General features: G+C 37.6%; 1 protein-coding gene across 1 annotated transcript in view; it reads left to right on the plus strand.

The window, feature by feature from the left end:
* The window catches only part of LOC124797944 (repressor of RNA polymerase III transcription MAF1 homolog), an 80768-nt gene that overhangs the window by 32114 nt on the left and 28688 nt on the right, over positions 1-19966 (plus strand). The window contains exons 4-5 of the mRNA XM_047261084.1: positions 5160-5284; positions 8067-8186. Of these exons, the coding sequence (XP_047117040.1) occupies positions 5160-5284; positions 8067-8186 (245 nt within the window). The remainder of the gene's footprint in view (positions 1-5159; positions 5285-8066; positions 8187-19966) is intronic.

A 19966-nucleotide genomic window follows, 5' to 3' on the forward strand; every position in this document is an offset into this window, starting at 1 on the left:
CTTTACGCCAAAAAGCAAACCCTAAATTGGGAACTATATAAAGCACATCTTAAGATTAAGAGTGTTCTGAATAATACCTCTGTTTTCTCCCATTTGTTAGCAAAGTTGAAAATCATACATATGCAGTGATAGAAAAAATGAAAAAAAGACCTCACAAAAGAAAGGTTGCAAATTTAAAAGCTAATCAAACACCCAACACAGCCACAAATTACACCCAGTCTAAGGAAAAACATCACTTCTATCCAAGACTGGTCAACCTCACTGATACTGTTTCGTATACAGAAGAAATAAAACTACTCGAAAAAGGTCTGAAACACAAAGTCAGCACACACATAGATGATAAATACATACAAAAACCCCATAGTGGAATCAGAAAGCATTCTTAAGTAGGAAAACAGAAACTATAAAAGTGAGGTAAATGTTGGTCTGACGAGAGAGCTAGTCAGTAATTAAATCAAAAACATAATAACACAGCTGAAAGAAAACAGAGGAAACCAAAACAATACAGATTCTACAACACTGACAAAACTTAGGAAGAAACTACAGGAACACAACACCATCATCACAAAGGCAGATAAAGGAAACACAGTGCTTCTCATGGATAAAGAGCAATACATCAGTGAGACACAAGAGTTCATCACAAAAAATAAATATAAAATCAGATCCAACAGATACCAAATGAAGCTGAGAAACACTCTGAAAGACATTGAACATACAATAGAAAAGAATGAAAAAGGAAAACTGATACAGACAAATCCCAGTGCACCTGCCCTCCGATGCGAACCAAAGCTACACAAGAAAGATCTCCCCGTCACAGCTATTGCGAATTATAGAAATGCTCCCACTTACCCACTTGCAAGATACATGTTGAAAATCTTATCAGGAAACTAAAAATTACAAGAAGACAGGACTATAAGAAACACCACACAATTGATTCAGTACATAAAAGACATACAAGTTCCAGGCACAACCACCCTCCTGTCATTTTATGTAGAGAATATGTATTCCAATATACCAATAACTGAAACAATAAACATTATAGAACAAAATCTTAAGATACACAGTACACTTCCACATGAATACACCAAAGAAACAGTCAGGCTCCTAGAGCTAATAACAGAACAGAATTATTTTCAGTTCAATAATGAATTATATTTACAAAGTGAAGTATTATCAATGGGATCTACAGTGTCTGGAACCATAGCAAACATTTATGAACCAAGTGGAACAGATTATATTTAACAAAATAGTGTCAAATAGGGGCAACATCCTATACTGGATTAGACATATGGAGGACATGTTATGCCTGATAGATGAACCAAACAATAAAATTGACCAGTTACACAGACATAAATTCTGTTCCTGATAAGATACATTTTACAATAGAGAAAGAGCAACATAGATAGTTAAATTTTGTGGATATCACCATAATGATTCAAAACAACCAACATCCATTTGCCATATACCAAAAACCGACAACAACCGAGAGAATTATACATGAGACATCACAACACCCCAATTCTCAAAAGCAGGCATCACTTAGGTACTTTCTCCACAGACTAAACACAGTACCATTAGATACAGACAATTACAAAAAAGAAATGAATATTATAATACAAATAACCACAAACAGTGGATATGAAGAGAACTTAGTAACAAAGCTGAACAAGAAAATCAAGAAACAGAAAAGAACAAACACCCAACTGTCACCAACACAAGGACAAAATCATACACAATTACTCAAAATACAAGAATAGAAACAACACAAAATGTGAAAGAAACAGAAAGTAAAAGATGGTACACAGTGACATACAACCACAAATACACACACAGCATATCCAATATTTTCAAAAAGTGAGGCATAAAAATAGCACACCGGACCAGCGATTCAATTCAGAAATACTTCCCAAAAACAATAGGGAAAACTGATCTATATCAGAAATCAGGAATATACCGACTGAAATGTTGTACATGTGATGGAAGACACATAGGTAAAACCAGGAGGACATTTGACACCAGATACAAAGAACATGTAAGAGCATGGACGTATAGGACAAATCATTCACCTTTTGCAGAGCACTTACACCAACACCAGCACGAAATTACAACCAGAGATATAGACGTGGAAATCATAAGGATAAACAACAACAAAAACCACCCTTCGCCTTACAAGAAAATTGCCTCATCCGAAAAACCATAACAGAAAAGAAACAACTCATAAATGATCAGATCAACTTGGCAAACCACACACTCATTTAACTGATTGACCCCTTAATGTAACATTAAAAGTACACATGTAACCACATGCTTCATTTACCACTACCATTTCTTCCCAGATTCTGCTCTATAATCACTGTCTAAGCCCTGGTAATCTCTAGTCCCTGAACTCCCTGCTAGGAAGCACTTTTCTCTCCCCCCCATCCATACCCTGTTATCCCCCCCTCCCCCCTTCCATGACCCATTGCTCTCCATCTCATTACAGATTGCTGTTCAAGTGACAATCACATTCCAGTCTAAGTTGCCAGTGGCCGTGGCCATATGTGTGTGAGGTGTGCTTGCTTGTGTGAAAATTTGTGTGTGTTTTCTTTGCTGAAGAAGGCTTTGGCCAAAAGCTATAACGTGTAACAGTCTTTTTTGTTGTGCTTCTCTGCAACTCAATGCGTCATCTTTACAGTAAGTAGCAGTTTTTCCTTTTCCTAATATTGTTGTTATTTCCAGTATTGTAAGAAATGACTTGTACCTTATGTTATTGTCTAACTTTTTTGGTTGTTGTTGGTGGTGGGGAGGGAGGAGGTAGGGTTTCCTTGTGAGTAGGTTGCAAAAGACCAAGGCCATAAATATTTATTTTTAAAGGGAAATGAAGGTGAACAGATGTTCTGTTTTTTTATTGATTTCATAAGACTGTAAGTTTCCATTCCTGTATCGACGGGCAATGCTGGCTTCCGCTGCCTGTGAGAAAAGAAGAGTAACAATTGTGAAATTATGACATATTGAAGAATTCTCACCAAATAGTGCAGTGTAATAATAATGATGTTGTGTTCAAATTGTACTTTATAAGTGGACAGATTTGCACAATCTGTGCATCTTGTGACATTACTACATTGTAGACAGAGTAACTGCAATGTCTCTTCTGAAAGAGCTTGGGAAAATAGACTTCAACACCATCATCTTCTCATCATTTCCTGATGATTTTGGCTTTTTGTAGTTTCCAAATTTGCTACTTTGTTAGGTGTTATGATCTGCCGCTACTATTCTCATTTTACTCAAAATGTTACCTTTAAACATTTGCAGTGTGTACCTTAACCTTTACTGTAGATGTAATTCGGTTTTGGTAATAGCCAAGATGATTTGTTGTCCACTTGTGTATACTAGTCATGAGTCTTCTCCTTCCTCTGTCAGTTTAAAAATTTCTTCATTGGATATTTTATTTGTTTAGCTTTTCTTCGTTAGTCTTCTCTATAGCGATACTGCCACCACTCCAAAGAACTTCTTGTCAGTTGTCAACAGCATCCAGCTGCCACAATCTGCAAATATAATGTTCCTCGGATGAAATCTGTAGTAAAATATTTTTTTATTTTCATATTAAGTGACTTGTTTACCAGTACATATGTTCTTTCTGTAAAAAAAATATGGTTTGCTGCTACAATTCTTCCTCTTGTGTGTGCAGCATTTGTTTTTCTTTTTTTTAAGTGATACTGTGTAAATAAACAATGTTATTTCAGTATCGGCCACTACAGCAATATCATTTGAAAATCTAGTACAGTAGGTGGTAGTACCCATTTATTTCACTTTGGATGTCTGTTTTGATAATATTCTTTGGTATAAAATAAATAAATACCAAATATGTATTCCCATTTAGCTCTAGTACCCAGTCGCCATTTATTGCCTAAACCCAAATTTGTCATAAATTTTATGCTCAATTTTTTAATGTATTTCACTTACTGTTTGCTGTTTTCTTTTTAAATTCTAGGCATGTTTACACTGCATGTGCCACTATACTTATGTCTTCTGTTAGTGAAAGAATCTGCTGTATCCTCTTTTCGTGGGTGACAATTTTTTTAGTGTATTCTTTGCTGTCCAGTATATTTGCAGTGTCATAACAGTGACTTGCAAATTTGAAAAAGTTCTTCTTTCATCTGTTTGGGGCAGTATGATCAGTAGGATGTAATTTCACATATATGCAGCTCTCTCTCTAATGTCGTGATACTGTGATTCGGGATAGGGTCCACTGTTGACAGGTTTATAGAAGGGTGGGATGGTGTGCAATCACATTAGGTAAAAGACAGCAAAATACGACAGGGATATGTCCGTCGCACTATTCTTATACCAGTGGGGAAGGAAAGCACGCTGGTTCTGTGTTGCTCTGGGTAGAGTTACGGCCTATGCCAAGTCATGTTGAGAGAAAAAATTAGCTCATATGGTGCTATTTCGTGTGTTGAAGGATATGTTAGTGTGGGGAAATAAATCTACTGTGATTACTTTAGGGTTTATATAGAAAGTTATCTACACATGTGATAGCACTTCATATTCTGAAGAAATAGAAGGGCATTTGATAGGAAGAATTTACATAATGTTGTGTTTCCTGCTGAAGTGAACACAGTGTTGAACCGTTATCAGTATGACCTGACTTAACGTGTAGCAATTTCCACATTGTTTTTCTGAGATTTTGCATCTGGTAGAGTGCTGTCATGAGAACTGAGTTCCAGCATTCTTGACATTGAATTATATACCTTCTTCAGAACAAAGTGTTAATTATGCTTTGTCCTGTGCATGGAAAGAAAGTTTTGGTCAGATTTGTGTGAAAGTGTCAGAAATTCTGTAGCCAAGTAATATTTTTCCTCTGTATCAAAGTAACTCTGGAATAACCGTTTTCTTCCATTTGATTTTGAATTCTGTTAACTTCTTCTCGTATTCAACACTTTAGCTCTTGCAAGGCAAAGAATTTTTCGGGGGAACCCAAAGAAAGTAATTTAATAAATACTCTAATAAGAAAGTAAGGAAGATCCCTAAAGGGGCTTAAAGCAAATAGTTCTTACAATAGACAGAAAAATTCCTTTTTTTCTTTTTATTAGTCTAGACTTGTCAGTAGCCCCTCTTAAGTAAGCTTGTAATTTGTGTGTGTTACACTTTATTACTTTTTTATGTTATTTTGTTTGTAGTGGGTGATGAACACAGTTGACAGCAATCTGAATGCAACAGCTGGTGAACAGTATCGTACATTGCGAGCTCAGCTGTGGGCTGCTGTTGATGATGAGATATCATTGAATGAGTGTGACATTTACAGGTTAGAAATTGAAATAATAAGGTATCACCAGTTTTATACTCTACTAATATTTTTTTCTCCTCTGCTAGTTAAAGCTTTGTGTACAGAAAAAGTTTTTGATAGTTAGTTCTTAAGTGAAATATTTATAATCCAAAGTTAAAATCTAGTGCATCATTAATAAAACTGAGATCTTAAGATTATGCCAAAGGCTGAGAGAGTGAGGCACTGATTTACTTCATGAATTTGCATAAGACTGTCATTTAGATTAGTTATTTTTATTTTGTGCTGTGCACATTTATGTATTACATTGTAGCTACTGAAATCATTAAGAAAGATAATTGTGTATCATAAAATACATGACTTGAGTCCCAGTAGACACTGTGTGTGTGTGTGTGGGGGGGGGGGGGGGGGGCATTATGAAAAAAATAAAATAAAATAAAGGTGGATAAATATATTGTGACTCTAGGTTTTCTAAGCGTGGTAATCCAAGGTGTGTTTGGCTGGTTTGCTGCTCTCAGCAGACCCAAGAAATATACCACGGGATATACCGTATTTACTCGAATCTAAGCCGAACCTGAAAAATAAGACTCGAAATAAAGGAAAAAAAAAATTTCCCGAATCTAAGCCGCACCTGAAATTTGAGACTCGGAAATTCAAGGGGAGAGAAAAGTTTTAGGCCACACCTCCAAATCGAAACAAAGTTGGTCCATTGTAATATGAGACACAATTTAGGTCAAATGAATGACGATACAGCTACAGTAGTTTGGTTCGAGTCGTAACCTTAGCAGTTAAGCTTTACCAGGTAGCCATTGCTATGCGTCAGGCGCTCCGTCCGTATTTATACAGGTACCCTTCCTTTTTTACGTGCTTCGTCTGGTTTGAATCGATTGCTTATTTTGCTTTGATCTGATAAGTGCCGTTTTCTTTGTTATAGGTGTTTACATCACTCTAAGCTGAAAATGCATTACTGTACTGTGTCATGCATTGTTTGTCGCATTCTGATAGTGCGTGTTTACAACCTGCCGCCGCTCGCGGCATGGCTTGCTTTTGTGTGCACTACCGCCGCTTACAATTTTTTAAAAAAAGAGAGGAATCGTCTCATTAGTGAAACAATGGCAAGAGACTGCTATTTGTTGTTACTTACACTGCTGCTTTCTTTGATAATGATCAACAAGAACCAAGTAATAGACTGCGTATGATAGAACATGTTCTGAACGAGAGTTAGGCGAAAATTTTTCTCCGTTTGAAAATTTTTGCGGCCGCTGCTTTAGTACATCAAATTCTGCACAGAAATTAGAGTCATCTTAGATTTAAAAATCTAGTCAGTTGCCGTGCTTCATTTCTGACTGTATCACTATTAGGCATAAGAATAATACGAATATAAACATGACACGATACGTATATTCTTCCGCGTTTGCTGTTGTCTCATTCTATTTTCGTAGTTTATTAGGCAGACAGGATTTAAATGAGATAGCAGCAAACACGAAAGAATACATGACAAAATGTTTGTATTTGTATTATTCTTATGGTGAAGAGAATACTGCATGTGATTCACATTTGATCAGGTTACTATTAGCAACCATCTCTTCTCACCGGTAGTAAAAAATTCAGAACGTAGAACAGTCTTGCCAGTCGGATTTTCGTAGTACATTGAAATTCTGCTACATTCGAAGATGAACAATACGGAATTTGTATTTACTTCGTTGGATAATGTATGGAAATGCAGTGGTCGAAACTCGGGGCGGAGAAAAAAAAAGCTCGTCTTCCACCTTTTTTTTATTTTTTTTAAAATTTATTTACTGACGCCGAGGTTTTGGCGCCAGTATTTATCTTTGTGCCTACAAAGCATGTCTGTGTAGCACTACATATATTTGACGGCAGAAGTTAGTTGTGACGGCACCTACCAACATTGTTCAGTACTTCTGCTTGCTTTGCACTTGATTCTAAGCCGCAGGCGGTTTTTGGGATAACAAAAACCGGAAAAAAAGTGCGGCGTAGATTCGAGTAAATACGGTATACAGTATTATTTAGTTTGGAGATTTGGATTTCAGTTATGTGTAAAACTAGCTTCTGGTTAGCAGACTATGTTGGGATAGAAGCAAGATTATTCGTTGTCATTTAAACCTAACATTCCAGTCCTTTGGAATGATTACTGGATAATAACTACAATGGTAAAAAGGTATATGATTTTACTTCATCAACAAAGTTTTTACTGATGTTTGCCATATTTTTCGTTTCCACACAATCTGGGGATTGGATGAATGTACACACATTAAACTGGCGCTTGTACATCCATAAACATTCCTTATAATCGAAACTGAAAGTGTGCAACACGAGTTTTTGTAGGTTTTCTATGACTGTTGAATTGAAACAAGAGAGGACACACAATGTCCCACTGTATATTTTTTTCTTATGGACTAACTTTTTTATTGTGCTTGAATGATTCATAATTTTTACATTATTGTATATTTATGAGAAACCTACAATAAAGTTCAGATTATCCTTTTGTTACGATAATCACATTCTTTGCAACAAAATATCAGAGTATCTTGTATCTTTCTCTGATTCATATTTTGCAGTAGTTAACTAGCTACGTGTCGGTAGTGAGAGACAAAAGTTTCAACTTACTTTCTTTTCTTGTTATGTTTATTTATGCAAAATATGAAAATGAAATTTAGTACAATGTATCACTTCAGCAGTGGGACATGTCAAAATATATATATATAAACTTATTTTTAAAAAATTAACTGTTATTATTGCTGTATCTCTCAGATAATGGTGAGCAGTTACTTTTTATTTGCAGCTATAACCCAGATTTGGCTTCAGATCCTTTTGGGGAGGATGGTTGTTTGTGGTCATTCAATTATTTCTTCTATAACAAGAAGCTGAAACGTATAGTGTTCTTCACATGCAGAGCTATTAAGTGAGTATTTTGTAAACACCAAAAATTTATGACTTTGTTTTCTATGTTGTAACAGTGGGTTGAAACTCTTAAAAGCTTTTGTTACTTTAACAAATCAGTTACTCCAAACAAATGAAGCATAACTTCTGCTTTAAAATTGTGTACTATTAAGGGACAAACTTGAAAATGGATTATTCAAGATTAGCATTTCCTTGTTGAAAAAGTTTTTTGCCCATATAGTTACTGATAAGAAGAAAAATGAGTGTGAAGAGTAGTGAAAGAAAACTATTCCTCCTCAGCCACGTGGTCACAGAAATACAATGAAACACATTCAAATAAGACTTCTCACTACTTAACTCTAGTTTGACACATCTGTCCATTAATTTACTCTTAAATTCTTACTCCCACGCTCTTGCCCCATGATCTCCCTCTTTGTCTGTCAATGTTGCCATCCCCAAATTCACTCCTGCATTTCATTGTTGCCGCATGCAGATTGTCTACCTGAACCAGGTCGGACTCATTGGTGCCCCATACCCTTGCAACATCTCCTCTCCTAGCTGTCACATTTCCTCTTCCTTCTTCCTCCTCTCAACCACTTCACATGAGGCAACTTCACTGTACCCCATGTGGATCGTAGTTCAAGATAGTGTACTTGTTTAGTGTGGGCGGGGGGTTGTCAACTCAACCATAAAGTGAATACTTAAATTCAATTAAGAAGTATATAGACAGTAAATATTAAGGCAAATAAAACTGGGGGAGTTATAAGATGCAGCTGAAATGGTTACTTACATATGCTGATCCGGTCACAGAAGCAGTGTTCTGTGTTTTGGGTTCTCAGTATTATACTGACAGGTTAGGATTTAACATTTAGTTAGTGATGAGGTCATTAGAGATGGAGCACAAGCTCGGCTTAGGGAAGGGCGGGGAAGAGAATCATACATGTCCTATTTAGAAGAACCATGGTGACATTTACGTTAAGCAATTTAGGGAAACAACAGAAAGCTTAATCTATATGGCAATATGGGGAGTTGAGAGTTGAACCTTTGTACCTTCATTATCCTGAATGTGAATCCATTGTCTTACAATTTCGCCACCTCACACCCTTTGGTATTTCAAGGTATATTTCTGTCTCTGGTGACCTTGATGTCAATGAAATGTTAGACTCTAACCTTCTTTCCAAGGAATGCTTGTTACATTGCTGACAGATTTGTCTTATACTGGAGCACTACCTCACTTCTCTCCATTGCTCTTAAGCCTCTGTGTTAAGCTAAATATCCTAAGCTTTTTTTTTTATTTTTTTACATTACTTTTATTGTATGGAGTTCTACCATGCTTCATATTTCACAGTGAACTGTAATCCTTGCATAACTGGTAGTATTCTAGGGTCTCACTTCCCTATAAGCTGGCCAGGTTCTAGCCCTTTTCGGCATTAGAATACAATACTGAAAGTACAGTTTTTTGAAATTTGCTTTCAGAGGCTATGAGGAACAAGTGAAACACATCTGCTCATTTTGCAAAGTCTTAATATGATCCTATGTGAACTATGGAAGTAAGTAGTGTGGGTTTTATAGACCATTGTATTGAAAAGTATAGATGCATTCACTTGGGAGGGCATCATACTGGCCACTGGTGTCTGTAGGTTCAGTCTAACTCCCGACATCTCTGCTTTTGCCTCTGTGCAATAAGCTTTATAAGATTTTTTCGAAATGATGCTTTCACTCTAATGCAAAGTGTGCACATATTTGAAACTTCATGGCAGAGCAAAACTGTGTGCCGCACAGAAAATCTAAATTGGAACCTTTGCCTTCTGTGGGCTAATGCTCTACTTAGTGAGGTGAGGTTGCAAAACTGTGTGCCGCACAGAGAATCTAAATTGGAACCTTTGCCTTCTGTGGGCTAATGCTCTACTTAGTGAGGTATTCGCCACAACTTGTGATCTACCCTTACATACTAACATAAGTATGTCTCCCCTACCTTCAAACTTCACAGAAATTTATAGTATATCTTGTACTAAATGCAATGTGAGGCCATATATTACAAAATCTAGTAAGTGTAACTCCTTTTAAAGAATTGCCTCTGTGCAATAAGCTTTATAAGATTTTTTCGAAATGATGCTTTCACTCTAATGCAAAGTGTGCACATATTTGAAACTTCATGGCAGAGCAAAACTGTGTGCCGCACAGAAAATCTAAATTGGAACCTTTGCCTTCTGTGGGCTAATGCTCTACTTAGTGAGGTGAGGTTGCAAAACTGTGTGCCGCACAGAGAATCTAAATTGGAACCTTTGCCTTCTGTGGGCTAATGCTCTACTTAGTGAGGTATTCGCCACAACTTGTGATCTACCCTTACATACTAACATAAGTATGTCTCCCCTACCTTCAAACTTCACAGAAATTTATAGTATATCTTGTACTAAATGCAATGTGAGGCCATATATTACAAAATCTAGTAAGTGTAACTCCTTTTAAAGAATTAAGTGACGGTGATCGTGCATCTGAAGGGGTAAAGCAGTCAGATTGTTAACCTCTTTTCCTTAACTAGCATTGTGTTAAAAAAAAAGAGAGGGAATGAAACTGTAAACGGGTCTTGAACCGAGGTTCATCAAGCAATAGTAATAGTATGTGATCAGATAAACAAAGTAAGTCATCAGTCAAATCAGACAGCTAATTTCAGAGTAGCTGTCAATAACTTTAAGAACTCAGAAATAAATATAAGCGCATAACCTTGGAATTAAACAAGAACAAGTTAGTGGCATCAGTAAAGCTCCCTACTGTTAAGCATCAACAAAGTAAAGAAACCTTTTCATACAACCATGTTTACTGGCTGGTCACCAAAACATCTCTGATGAACAACAGAATGCTTAGGATATCAGAACCTTAAAAGTGATATAACATTCAAAAGCAATTTTTGAAGCACTGATCATACATATAAATGTACAAATAAATTTTGTATTGATAATTTAAGCAAAAGCAATTTCAAAGCAGAATGAAAATTTAAACTAACTATTTTAAGCAGCAATTCCATTTTCAGGACACACGGACCCAATTATGTTCTGCATAAACGTGACGGCTAACGGGGCTCTGGTGAAGCTGCGATAGGCCTAGCAAGCCAGTAGTGGATAAATCAACTGCTTTCAAAAAGGGAACATGCCTCGGATCACGGAACGGATTTAAAGGAAACGGACCAAGCAATGGAAAAGGATTACGAGATGGTTTACGGCTGGGCACCTTAAACATAAGGACTCTAACTGGGAAGTTAGAAGAAATTGTAGAAATGATGGAAAGGAGGAAATTGGACATCTTGGGACTTGCTGAGACTAGGTGGAGAGGAGTTGGTGAAAAACCACTAAGTAAAGGATGTAAACTGTACTGGATAGGGAATGAGAGGGGAAGAAATGGAGTGGCAATAGTGGTGAGAGAGGGTCTGCAGGAAGAGGTGGAAGGTATCAATGATCGAATGATAAAAGCCAGAGTACGGGTGAAAGGAAAAACCATTGAAATCATCCAAGCATATGCCCCACAGGTGGGGTGTACAAAAAAGGAGAAGGAGGAATTTGAAGATGACATGCAAAAGCAGCTAAATGGAGGAAATCAGATTATAATAGGGGACCTCAATGCACATGTTGGCACAGACAGGAAAGGATTCGAGGAGATAATGGGACCAGAGGGCTGGGGGAACCGAAATAGAGAAGGAAAATTGTTGCTGGAATTCTGCAAGAGGAATGGGCTGGCGATCGCAAATTCGTGGTACAAGAAGAGGAGTAGTCACAAAATAACTTGGTACAGTGGGGACTGGTCCCAAACTTCAGTAGTAGACTATGTACTAGTGGATAGGCAGATGATGAGCAGCCTCACAGATGTTAAGGTCATACCATCTGAGGCCTTAGACAGCGACCATCGGCTGTTGGTAGCCACCCTAAGAGAGAAAAAAGATAGGAGGGCAACAGATATACAGGAGAAAAGGTTGAAGACATGGATGCTGAAAGAGGATGAACGGAGGACCCAGTACCAGACACTGATCAGGAAGAAGCTGCCAAAGGAAGATCAGAGAACAGTGGAAGAAGAATGGGGCGATTTTAAGAGGGCTCTAGTTGAGGCAGCTGAGACTGTGTGCGGAAGAACTAGCACAAAGAGGAGAAGTAGGGAAACCCCATGGTGGAACAACATATGTAAAGAGGCAGTACTTCGAAAGAACAAAGCCTTCAGAGAATGGTTCCAGACCCGAACAGAGGAAGCTAGGGTAAAATATAAGGAAAGCAAGAAAGCGGCACAGACCATAGTAAGGGCGGAGAAGAAGAAGTGGATGGAAAAATGGACAAGAATGTTAGAAGAGGACAGTGAAGGGAACAAAAAAGTACTTTACACCATGGTAAGAAATAAGAGGAATGACAGAAGCGAGTGCCTGAGGATCATGGATAATAATGGAAGAGTTGTGGAGGAAATGCATGAGCTCAAAAAGATTTGGAAGGAGTACTTTGAAGATCTGTTGAATGCTGCCAAGCAGGTAACTAACAGCGATGGAGAGCCTAAGGCAGCAGACGATTATAATAGTGGGGAAATTGATGATCTAACTTGGAATGAAGTGGAAGAAGCCATAAAGAGGATGAAAGGGGGCAAGGCACCAGGTTGGGACGAAGTAACAGTGGATATGATACGAGCAGCAGGAGAAGTAGGAACCCAGTGGCTATACAGAGTGCTGAGGGTGGTGTGGAAGGAGAACAGAATTCCTGAGGATTGGAAGAAAGGAATTATAGTCCCGATCTTCAAGAAAGGGGATAAAAGGAGATGTGAGAACTACAGAGGAATCACCCTGCTATGCCACTGTGGAAAAATCTATGAAAAGATGCTGGAGAAGAGAATAAGAAGCAGTATTGAAAGTAGACTGCAAGAGGAGCAGTACGGTTTCAGACCGGGAAGATCAACAACGGACCTCATATTTGCGGTAAGGCAACTGCAGGAAAGGCACTATGAGTACGGGAAGGACTTAATCATGGCCTTTTTGGATATTGAGAAGGCGTATGATAGTATCTGTAGGGACAAGCTCTGGGATGTGCTGGACGCAAAAGGGATAGATGAAGAGATTACACGAAAAGTCAGAAAAATGTATGAGGGAAGTGAGAGTTGTGTGAAAGTGGGGAGGGAACGTACTGCATGGTTCAAGCTGGAAAATGGGCTGCGACAGGGAAGTGCACTTTCGCCTTTATTGTTTATTATTGTTATGGATGAAATCCTACAGCAAGTATCAGATGCAATTGGAGATCATAAAATGAAAGCAGTGCTTTTTGCCGATGACCTGATGTTATGGGGAAATTGCGTGAAGGAGGTGCAAGAGCAGTTAGATGCATGGGAGGCAACGGCAGCACAATATGGAATGCATTTCTCTGCAAAGAAAAGTGAAATAATCGTCACAACAAGGAAGAAGAATAGGCCAAATGTGGATATAACTTGTGGTGGGGAAAATCTACAAGTGGTAGAGAACTTCAAGTACCTGGGAAGCGTGATTGAAAGTAAGGGGGGAAACGCAATGGAAATAAATGAAAGATGCAGAAAAGCAGGGCAGTTCTACAAATGCATTAGGGGGCTTATTTGGAGCAAGGAGGTGCCACAGAAATCCAAGGGAATTATATACCGAACCTACTTTGTCCCCATATTGACATACGGAAGTGAGACATGGGTAATGCACAAAAGCGACAAAAGTAGAATACAGGCTAGTGAAATGAAGTTCCAGAGGAGCAGGTTGGGTGTAACAAGACGAGACAGATTGCGAAATTTGTATGTGAGGGAAAGACTAAAGGAGGAACCAGTACAGGACAGGATAGAAAAATCAAGACTGCAGTGGTATGGACACATGAAGAGAATGGATGAGGGAAGAATTCCAAAGAGGATGTTTGATCTGCAACTGGAGGGGAAGAGGCCCAGAGGAAGACCAAGAGATAGATGGGTGAAGGGAGTGAAGGAATGTGTGGTGAGAAGAGGAGAGAACTGGACGAAGGTGGAAGAGGGGGAGTGGTGGAAAGACAGAACACGGTGGAGAGGCTTGTGTTCCCGACAGACCCAGCCAGTGGCTGGAAACTGTCCAAGATGATGATGATGATTATCTTTTAGACTAATTGAATAATTTGATTCAAGTCATTGAACACTTTGAGTATTAATGTTATTTAAAAAGTCAAATAATTAATTTTTTGCTTATATGGATATATTCAGATTTTCAGGATTAGAAACAGGACCCTAACATGGGCTGCATGACGTACGTCCATGATGTTTTCCTAGTACATGGGCATTGAAATTCACACATATATTGAATCACCACAGTAAAAAAATTGATTCGTGCAGTAGTAGAGCCCTAAACAATCTGTACATTGCCTAAGAGGTGACAAAGTGATAATATACTGTGGCAGTTATGCAGGGCAGTGTTAACCCTTTAACTGCTCTGGACGTATTAACGCGCGCGCCTTTGTACCTGCCCCCTGTGTACTCTGAACGTGTTTACACGTGCCACCAGTCCTCCTACCTGGTACTCTGAACGTGTCTGCTCTCATAAATTTATTACTTTCACTATCAGGCTTTTTAGAACATTCCACATTGTGGTGTGATGCAATATGCAGATAAATCTCCCATCCAAGGCTCATTTATAATACCATGCTAGTAATTTTGCCTTGCTTTCCCTCCAGGACTTTTACTTCTCAGTAGTTAGATAAATATTGACTGTGCTATTCTTGGCGCACTAACTTGTTGCCCTCACACTTTTCCTTCAGCGTTCTAACACCTCCAAGGCATAGAAGGACTTCCCTCCTCCTTTCCTAACCTTTGCAGTTCTAACTAATTATTTCCGACAAATGAATCAGTGAAATTACATTTTTTCCTCAGTTTTAATATGAAATATGGGAATTTTTTCATCTAGGAAAATCCCAGAAATTTTGAAGAATTCCGGGAATTTTTCATTGTTTTAGTTTTCAGTTAAATTTTTGTAATTTTGAGTGGTAAGATCTTATACTCCAACAAAGAATTTTACTTTAGCCTGCTACTGCAGAAAATAACTGCAGCAATAAAGCATAAATGAGAGAATAACACCAAAATAAAACATGAGTTGCAAAGAACATGCGCTGTTTGCAACAACAAAAATCAGTGCACGCACAAGCATCTGCTGACAGCAAAATGTGTGTCAAATGCTTTAAGGCAAAGCCTATGCAATACTTCATAACAACAAACTGCTTCTGATGAGCGTGATGTCACAACTGTTTACATTTATAACAGGTCACAGGAAATTATTGTGGGAAAATATTGCGAATGGTGGTTTGAGAAGCGTTACTTGCGCAGTGATTAGTACGATGGACTAGTTCAAACTCGCGTCTGGCCACACTGATTGAAGTTTTCCATGATCTCCCTAAATAATTTAAGGCAAATGCCGGGATGGTTCCTTCAAAAGGGCCGGCGGCTTTCCTTCACCATCCTTCCTTAATCTGAGATAGTGCCCTGTCTCGAATGACCTCATTGTCAGTGGGGCGCTAAACACTAATCTCCTCCTCCTCCTCCTGAGAATCATTATTTTCAAAGTGAATTTCCTGTTAAACAAGATAAGTTATGTTACCTGTGAGAATGTGTGATGAATTTCTTAAATCATCAAGTGTTTGATTCTCATTTGAAACTTAATTCTTTGAGGACCAGCCACTTAGAAAAATTTCAGGCACAGAAGACCAGCCATGTATGCCATTATGTAAAATTTTGGTGGCACATTTTTGTTTAGGGGGTAAGTGTAACCACGTTTTGGCATAGTTCAGCTTTGACACCAAATTGCCAACTTGTTATTGAAGATATGATTTTCAAATTTCTCATGCCTAAAGTTTGACTTATTGACTTTTAAACAATATACATTTTGTTTTTGAAAAAAAAAATTACATGGTCAAATAATTGTTTTCAAAATTTTGTGTTGTGAGGTTACACTGGCCCCATAGTTCGGGGCAAGTGTAACCTCGCATTGTTGTACCCATACAGAGCATTGTAAAAGAGGCTTGGGGTAAGTGACCTGATTACCCAATTTTTACTGAATTTGAGGATTTTTAAATTATTAAAATATTTTAAATTTTACTCAAGATATGAACTTTGTTGCACACGCCTTTGTATATTATGAAATACACAGAAAATGTTAGCTGAACTAAAAAATAAGTGTTAGCCTAAACCATAAAACACTGAAACAGAATGCTTCATAGATGATTTATTTTTGTTTTAGGCCAGTAATTTATTAGTTCAAATTCTACAAAAGTAATATTTTTTTCTTTAGTAGGCAATTTAACAAAAATAATAAAATATCTAGTATCAAGAGAAAAGAAAAATTCACTTTATAAGTTCACTTTCTATTATTTTTCATGGTAATTGAACTAAAGTTATTGGAATTTGTGTTTAATGCTAAACTGCCCTAATTCAACTTATTATATTCACACTTAGGCCCTAACTATTATTTAGTCACTGAATGTTGTATGAATCAAATGTAACACCAAATGTCAGGTCTCCCCTGCGACCCAAAGTAGGCTCAGGCAACACTGAAATGACATCAGAGGATGGAACTTGTGTCTCATCTCTTCTATCAGGCCAGTAGAATGTGGTGCCATGCTTTGTCTTATTTTTGCGTCTGAGGAAAATCACTTCTGGATCTCCTAAAGCACTAATTTTGGTAACTTGGCCAATAAAATGAACTTTCTTACATTTTGTTGCAAAAGCTAGCAGAACATAGTTTACAACTGTAATTTTGTCTTTGGCTTCAAAAAAGTTTGCCTCTTTTTCTTCTTCTTCTTCTTCTTCTTCTTCTTCTTCTTCTTCACAGTTCATCATTTCTTTCCTGAGATCGTCCAGTGTTATTATGGTCCCATTTTCTTCATCACTACTTATTAAAGATAGGCCTCCTTCAGTTTCACCTTCTTCACTTGTTGATTCAACTTCCAGTCTTTTTTTCTTGTTACCCACATGAGCAATCAGGAATTTTTTTTCCACAACAATCCGAGATGCCATTTCGGATAAAGTAACAGCACTTTGTTTGGAAGATTTACTTTTCATTACCAAGCCCTTTTTTATGTCGATAATGCTTTTTTGTTTTGCTTTCTTCTTATTATTCTTGTTTCCTTTAAAATCTTTTTCTTTATAGATGGCATCTTGAAAAGTGATAACTTCAGCTGCTGGTGCAATCCTTTTCTTCTTTGTTTTACCAGTGGGACTGTTTCCAATAATAAGTTTCCAAATGACAATCAGAAGTTCCAGAACATAATGAAACATTGGTTAGCTCAGGAATGGTTGAGAAAGAACTCTGTCTGATACTGGGAGAAGTGCAGGGCTCTGTAGATGTAGGCCTATAAAATTCTGGAGGTTGTTCAGCTGGAAGCTTCCCAAAAATCTGAGTACTTTCTGTTAGAGACGTAGCTTCCACACAGTCTATGGCTGCATTATCGTGAGCTGGCAATGGATTTGTTTCTGCCGAAGATTTTGTATGAGCTACATATCTTTTATATGCCTCCGGATCATATTTAGTTTTATCAATTACTTCTCTACTGTAAGGGAATATTCCTGCTTTTTGAAAACCACTTTTCAACAATTCAGGTGGTGTTTCATTCCATACAGCCGTGAGGAGATTGGAAAAGTCACGTTTGTTAATTTTTTACCCCTTGATGATGTCTCTGGTGACGAGTTAACTTTTGGTCCCAAGTAGATTTCACACTCTTAAACACTGCTACATCCATTGGCTGCAGGATGTGACTTGAATGGGGGGGCAGTTTTATTATTGTAATATCATTTTCAATAGCACTTTTAATCACACGGTCATCAATGTGTGTAGCGTGGCCATCATAGATTAGAAGGATAGGTCTATGTGGACCACAAAATTTCAAAAAAAGATTTTTCAAAATAATTTTAATAAATGTCTGACTCCATCCATTTATTGAAGCAGCATAGCAGGTTTCAGGAAAAGGACGTTGTGGTGGTGGTGCCATCTAAGTGTCCCAGACATTCTTACCCTTGAATACTATTAAGGCAGGCAGCTTGTCCCCATCTGCATTACCACCAAGCAACACAGTGGTAGTTTCCCTAGCTGGTCCCGCTGTGATTCTTGGAGAGGGAGAATTAGTTTTACCAATAACTTTGGTTTTTGTTGGGTCTAGAGAGAAACTAGTCTCATCAATATTAAACATCTGCTTTGGTTTGTTTTCAACGTCTGAGTCTCTGGGTGTTTGTTTTCAGAATATCAAAATACCCCTCAATGATGAAAGGATCAGAGCCTGCTTTTTTTATGCATATTCAAGGGTCTGTGGCTTTTTTATAGGCAATTTATGCCTTTTCTTGAACCCCAGGAACCAGTCTTCTCCAGGTATACAATTCTTGAACGCGTTTGGTATTTTATTTCTTCTTACATACTTCCCAACCAATTCCAAAACTTCCTTCCTGCTTAGGCCCCACCCCCACTTTTCTAAAGTTGTCAGTTGATTTGCTGATTGCTGCTCTTTTTCATATGGGATTACTGTAGATCATCCTTGAGAAACACTTTTAACACCATGAGAACCTTTTATGTGTTTCTGAAGTGTTGAGTAGGGTATTTGATATTTAGTACTAGCCTGATGTATTGTACAAATTCTTCTTTGTATATCATCAGTTGAACTGGAAAACTGTTCTGTTGTGTAGGAAGTAGCATGGTTAGTCTTCCTCTGGTAGTTCCTAACCATTTTGGCACTTTATGTTTCACAGATAAAACTTGACCTACCACACTAAGTCACAAATATGAAATAAAACAATTTAACAATGGGATAGATAAGTTATGAAAGATTAGGTTTACTCATGTGTAACTAATTTTTCTAAGAGAAATACCTTCTAACCTTGCTGATGAGCGCTCAGTAGTCCAACCTCTCAATACACCAGCACACATATGAAAAGACAACACGGAAATGAATTATCATGCTCAACATTGTTGCAATCAAACAATGCTTCACATACTGTACTGTAATTGAAATTGTGGCATTCTTCACAGTTCTGTGTTATATTTTATAAAAGGAAACGTGGTTTATAAATATAGTAGACTTAAATAAAAAATAAAATATATCTCACACAAACTCAGTAGGCCTACAAATCCAGCACATCAAGTATTCTGGTATCCATATGTATAGGAAGGCCAGTTTTGTTGATCTAGTGTGATAGCAAAAACAAGGTTACGGCTTAAATAAATAAATCTGTCCCAGTAAGTTTGTTTGGGGCAAGTGTAACCCCCCCCCCCCGGTTACACTTGGCCAGCTGATTGGTTACACTTGTCCCACATGGGAAAAAGTTGGAGTAAGTGTAACCATGCCTGGCATATCAAGAGCTTTATCAGTAGAGTAAAACAAATCTCATATTTGAAATTATCATGCAAAAGTTAGTTTGTAACCAAAAAATTGCGCAGTTATCTTTAAAACTGCAAAAATGACAGACCACCAAATTCTGAGCAGGTCACTAACTCACAGAGTGAAAATGTAGACGTCAATTCAAGTCCAAAAATTAATTACCAATTTATGTCAGATTTGACAACTTATGGTTAAATATAACAAAGACAGGAGTAAATTAACATGTGTGATAGGTCAGAGGTAAAAATACAGCTTCTTTAAGGCACCATAAGCCGTGGTTACACTAACCCCATGGTTACACTTACCCTACTTCACCCTAATTTATCTTAAAGGGTAAGATACACTAAAAGGGCCAAGCAACAAGCTTAGTTTTTCATATTTATTTTAAGATATTTTCTTCTGTAAAATATTTTCTCAGTTTTTAAAATCTTTCTTTTTATACTTTTGGGTT

Source organism: Schistocerca piceifrons, chromosome 5 (genome assembly GCF_021461385.2).
Source record: "Schistocerca piceifrons isolate TAMUIC-IGC-003096 chromosome 5, iqSchPice1.1, whole genome shotgun sequence".
Classification (NCBI taxonomy): Eukaryota; Metazoa; Arthropoda; class Insecta; order Orthoptera; family Acrididae; genus Schistocerca; species Schistocerca piceifrons.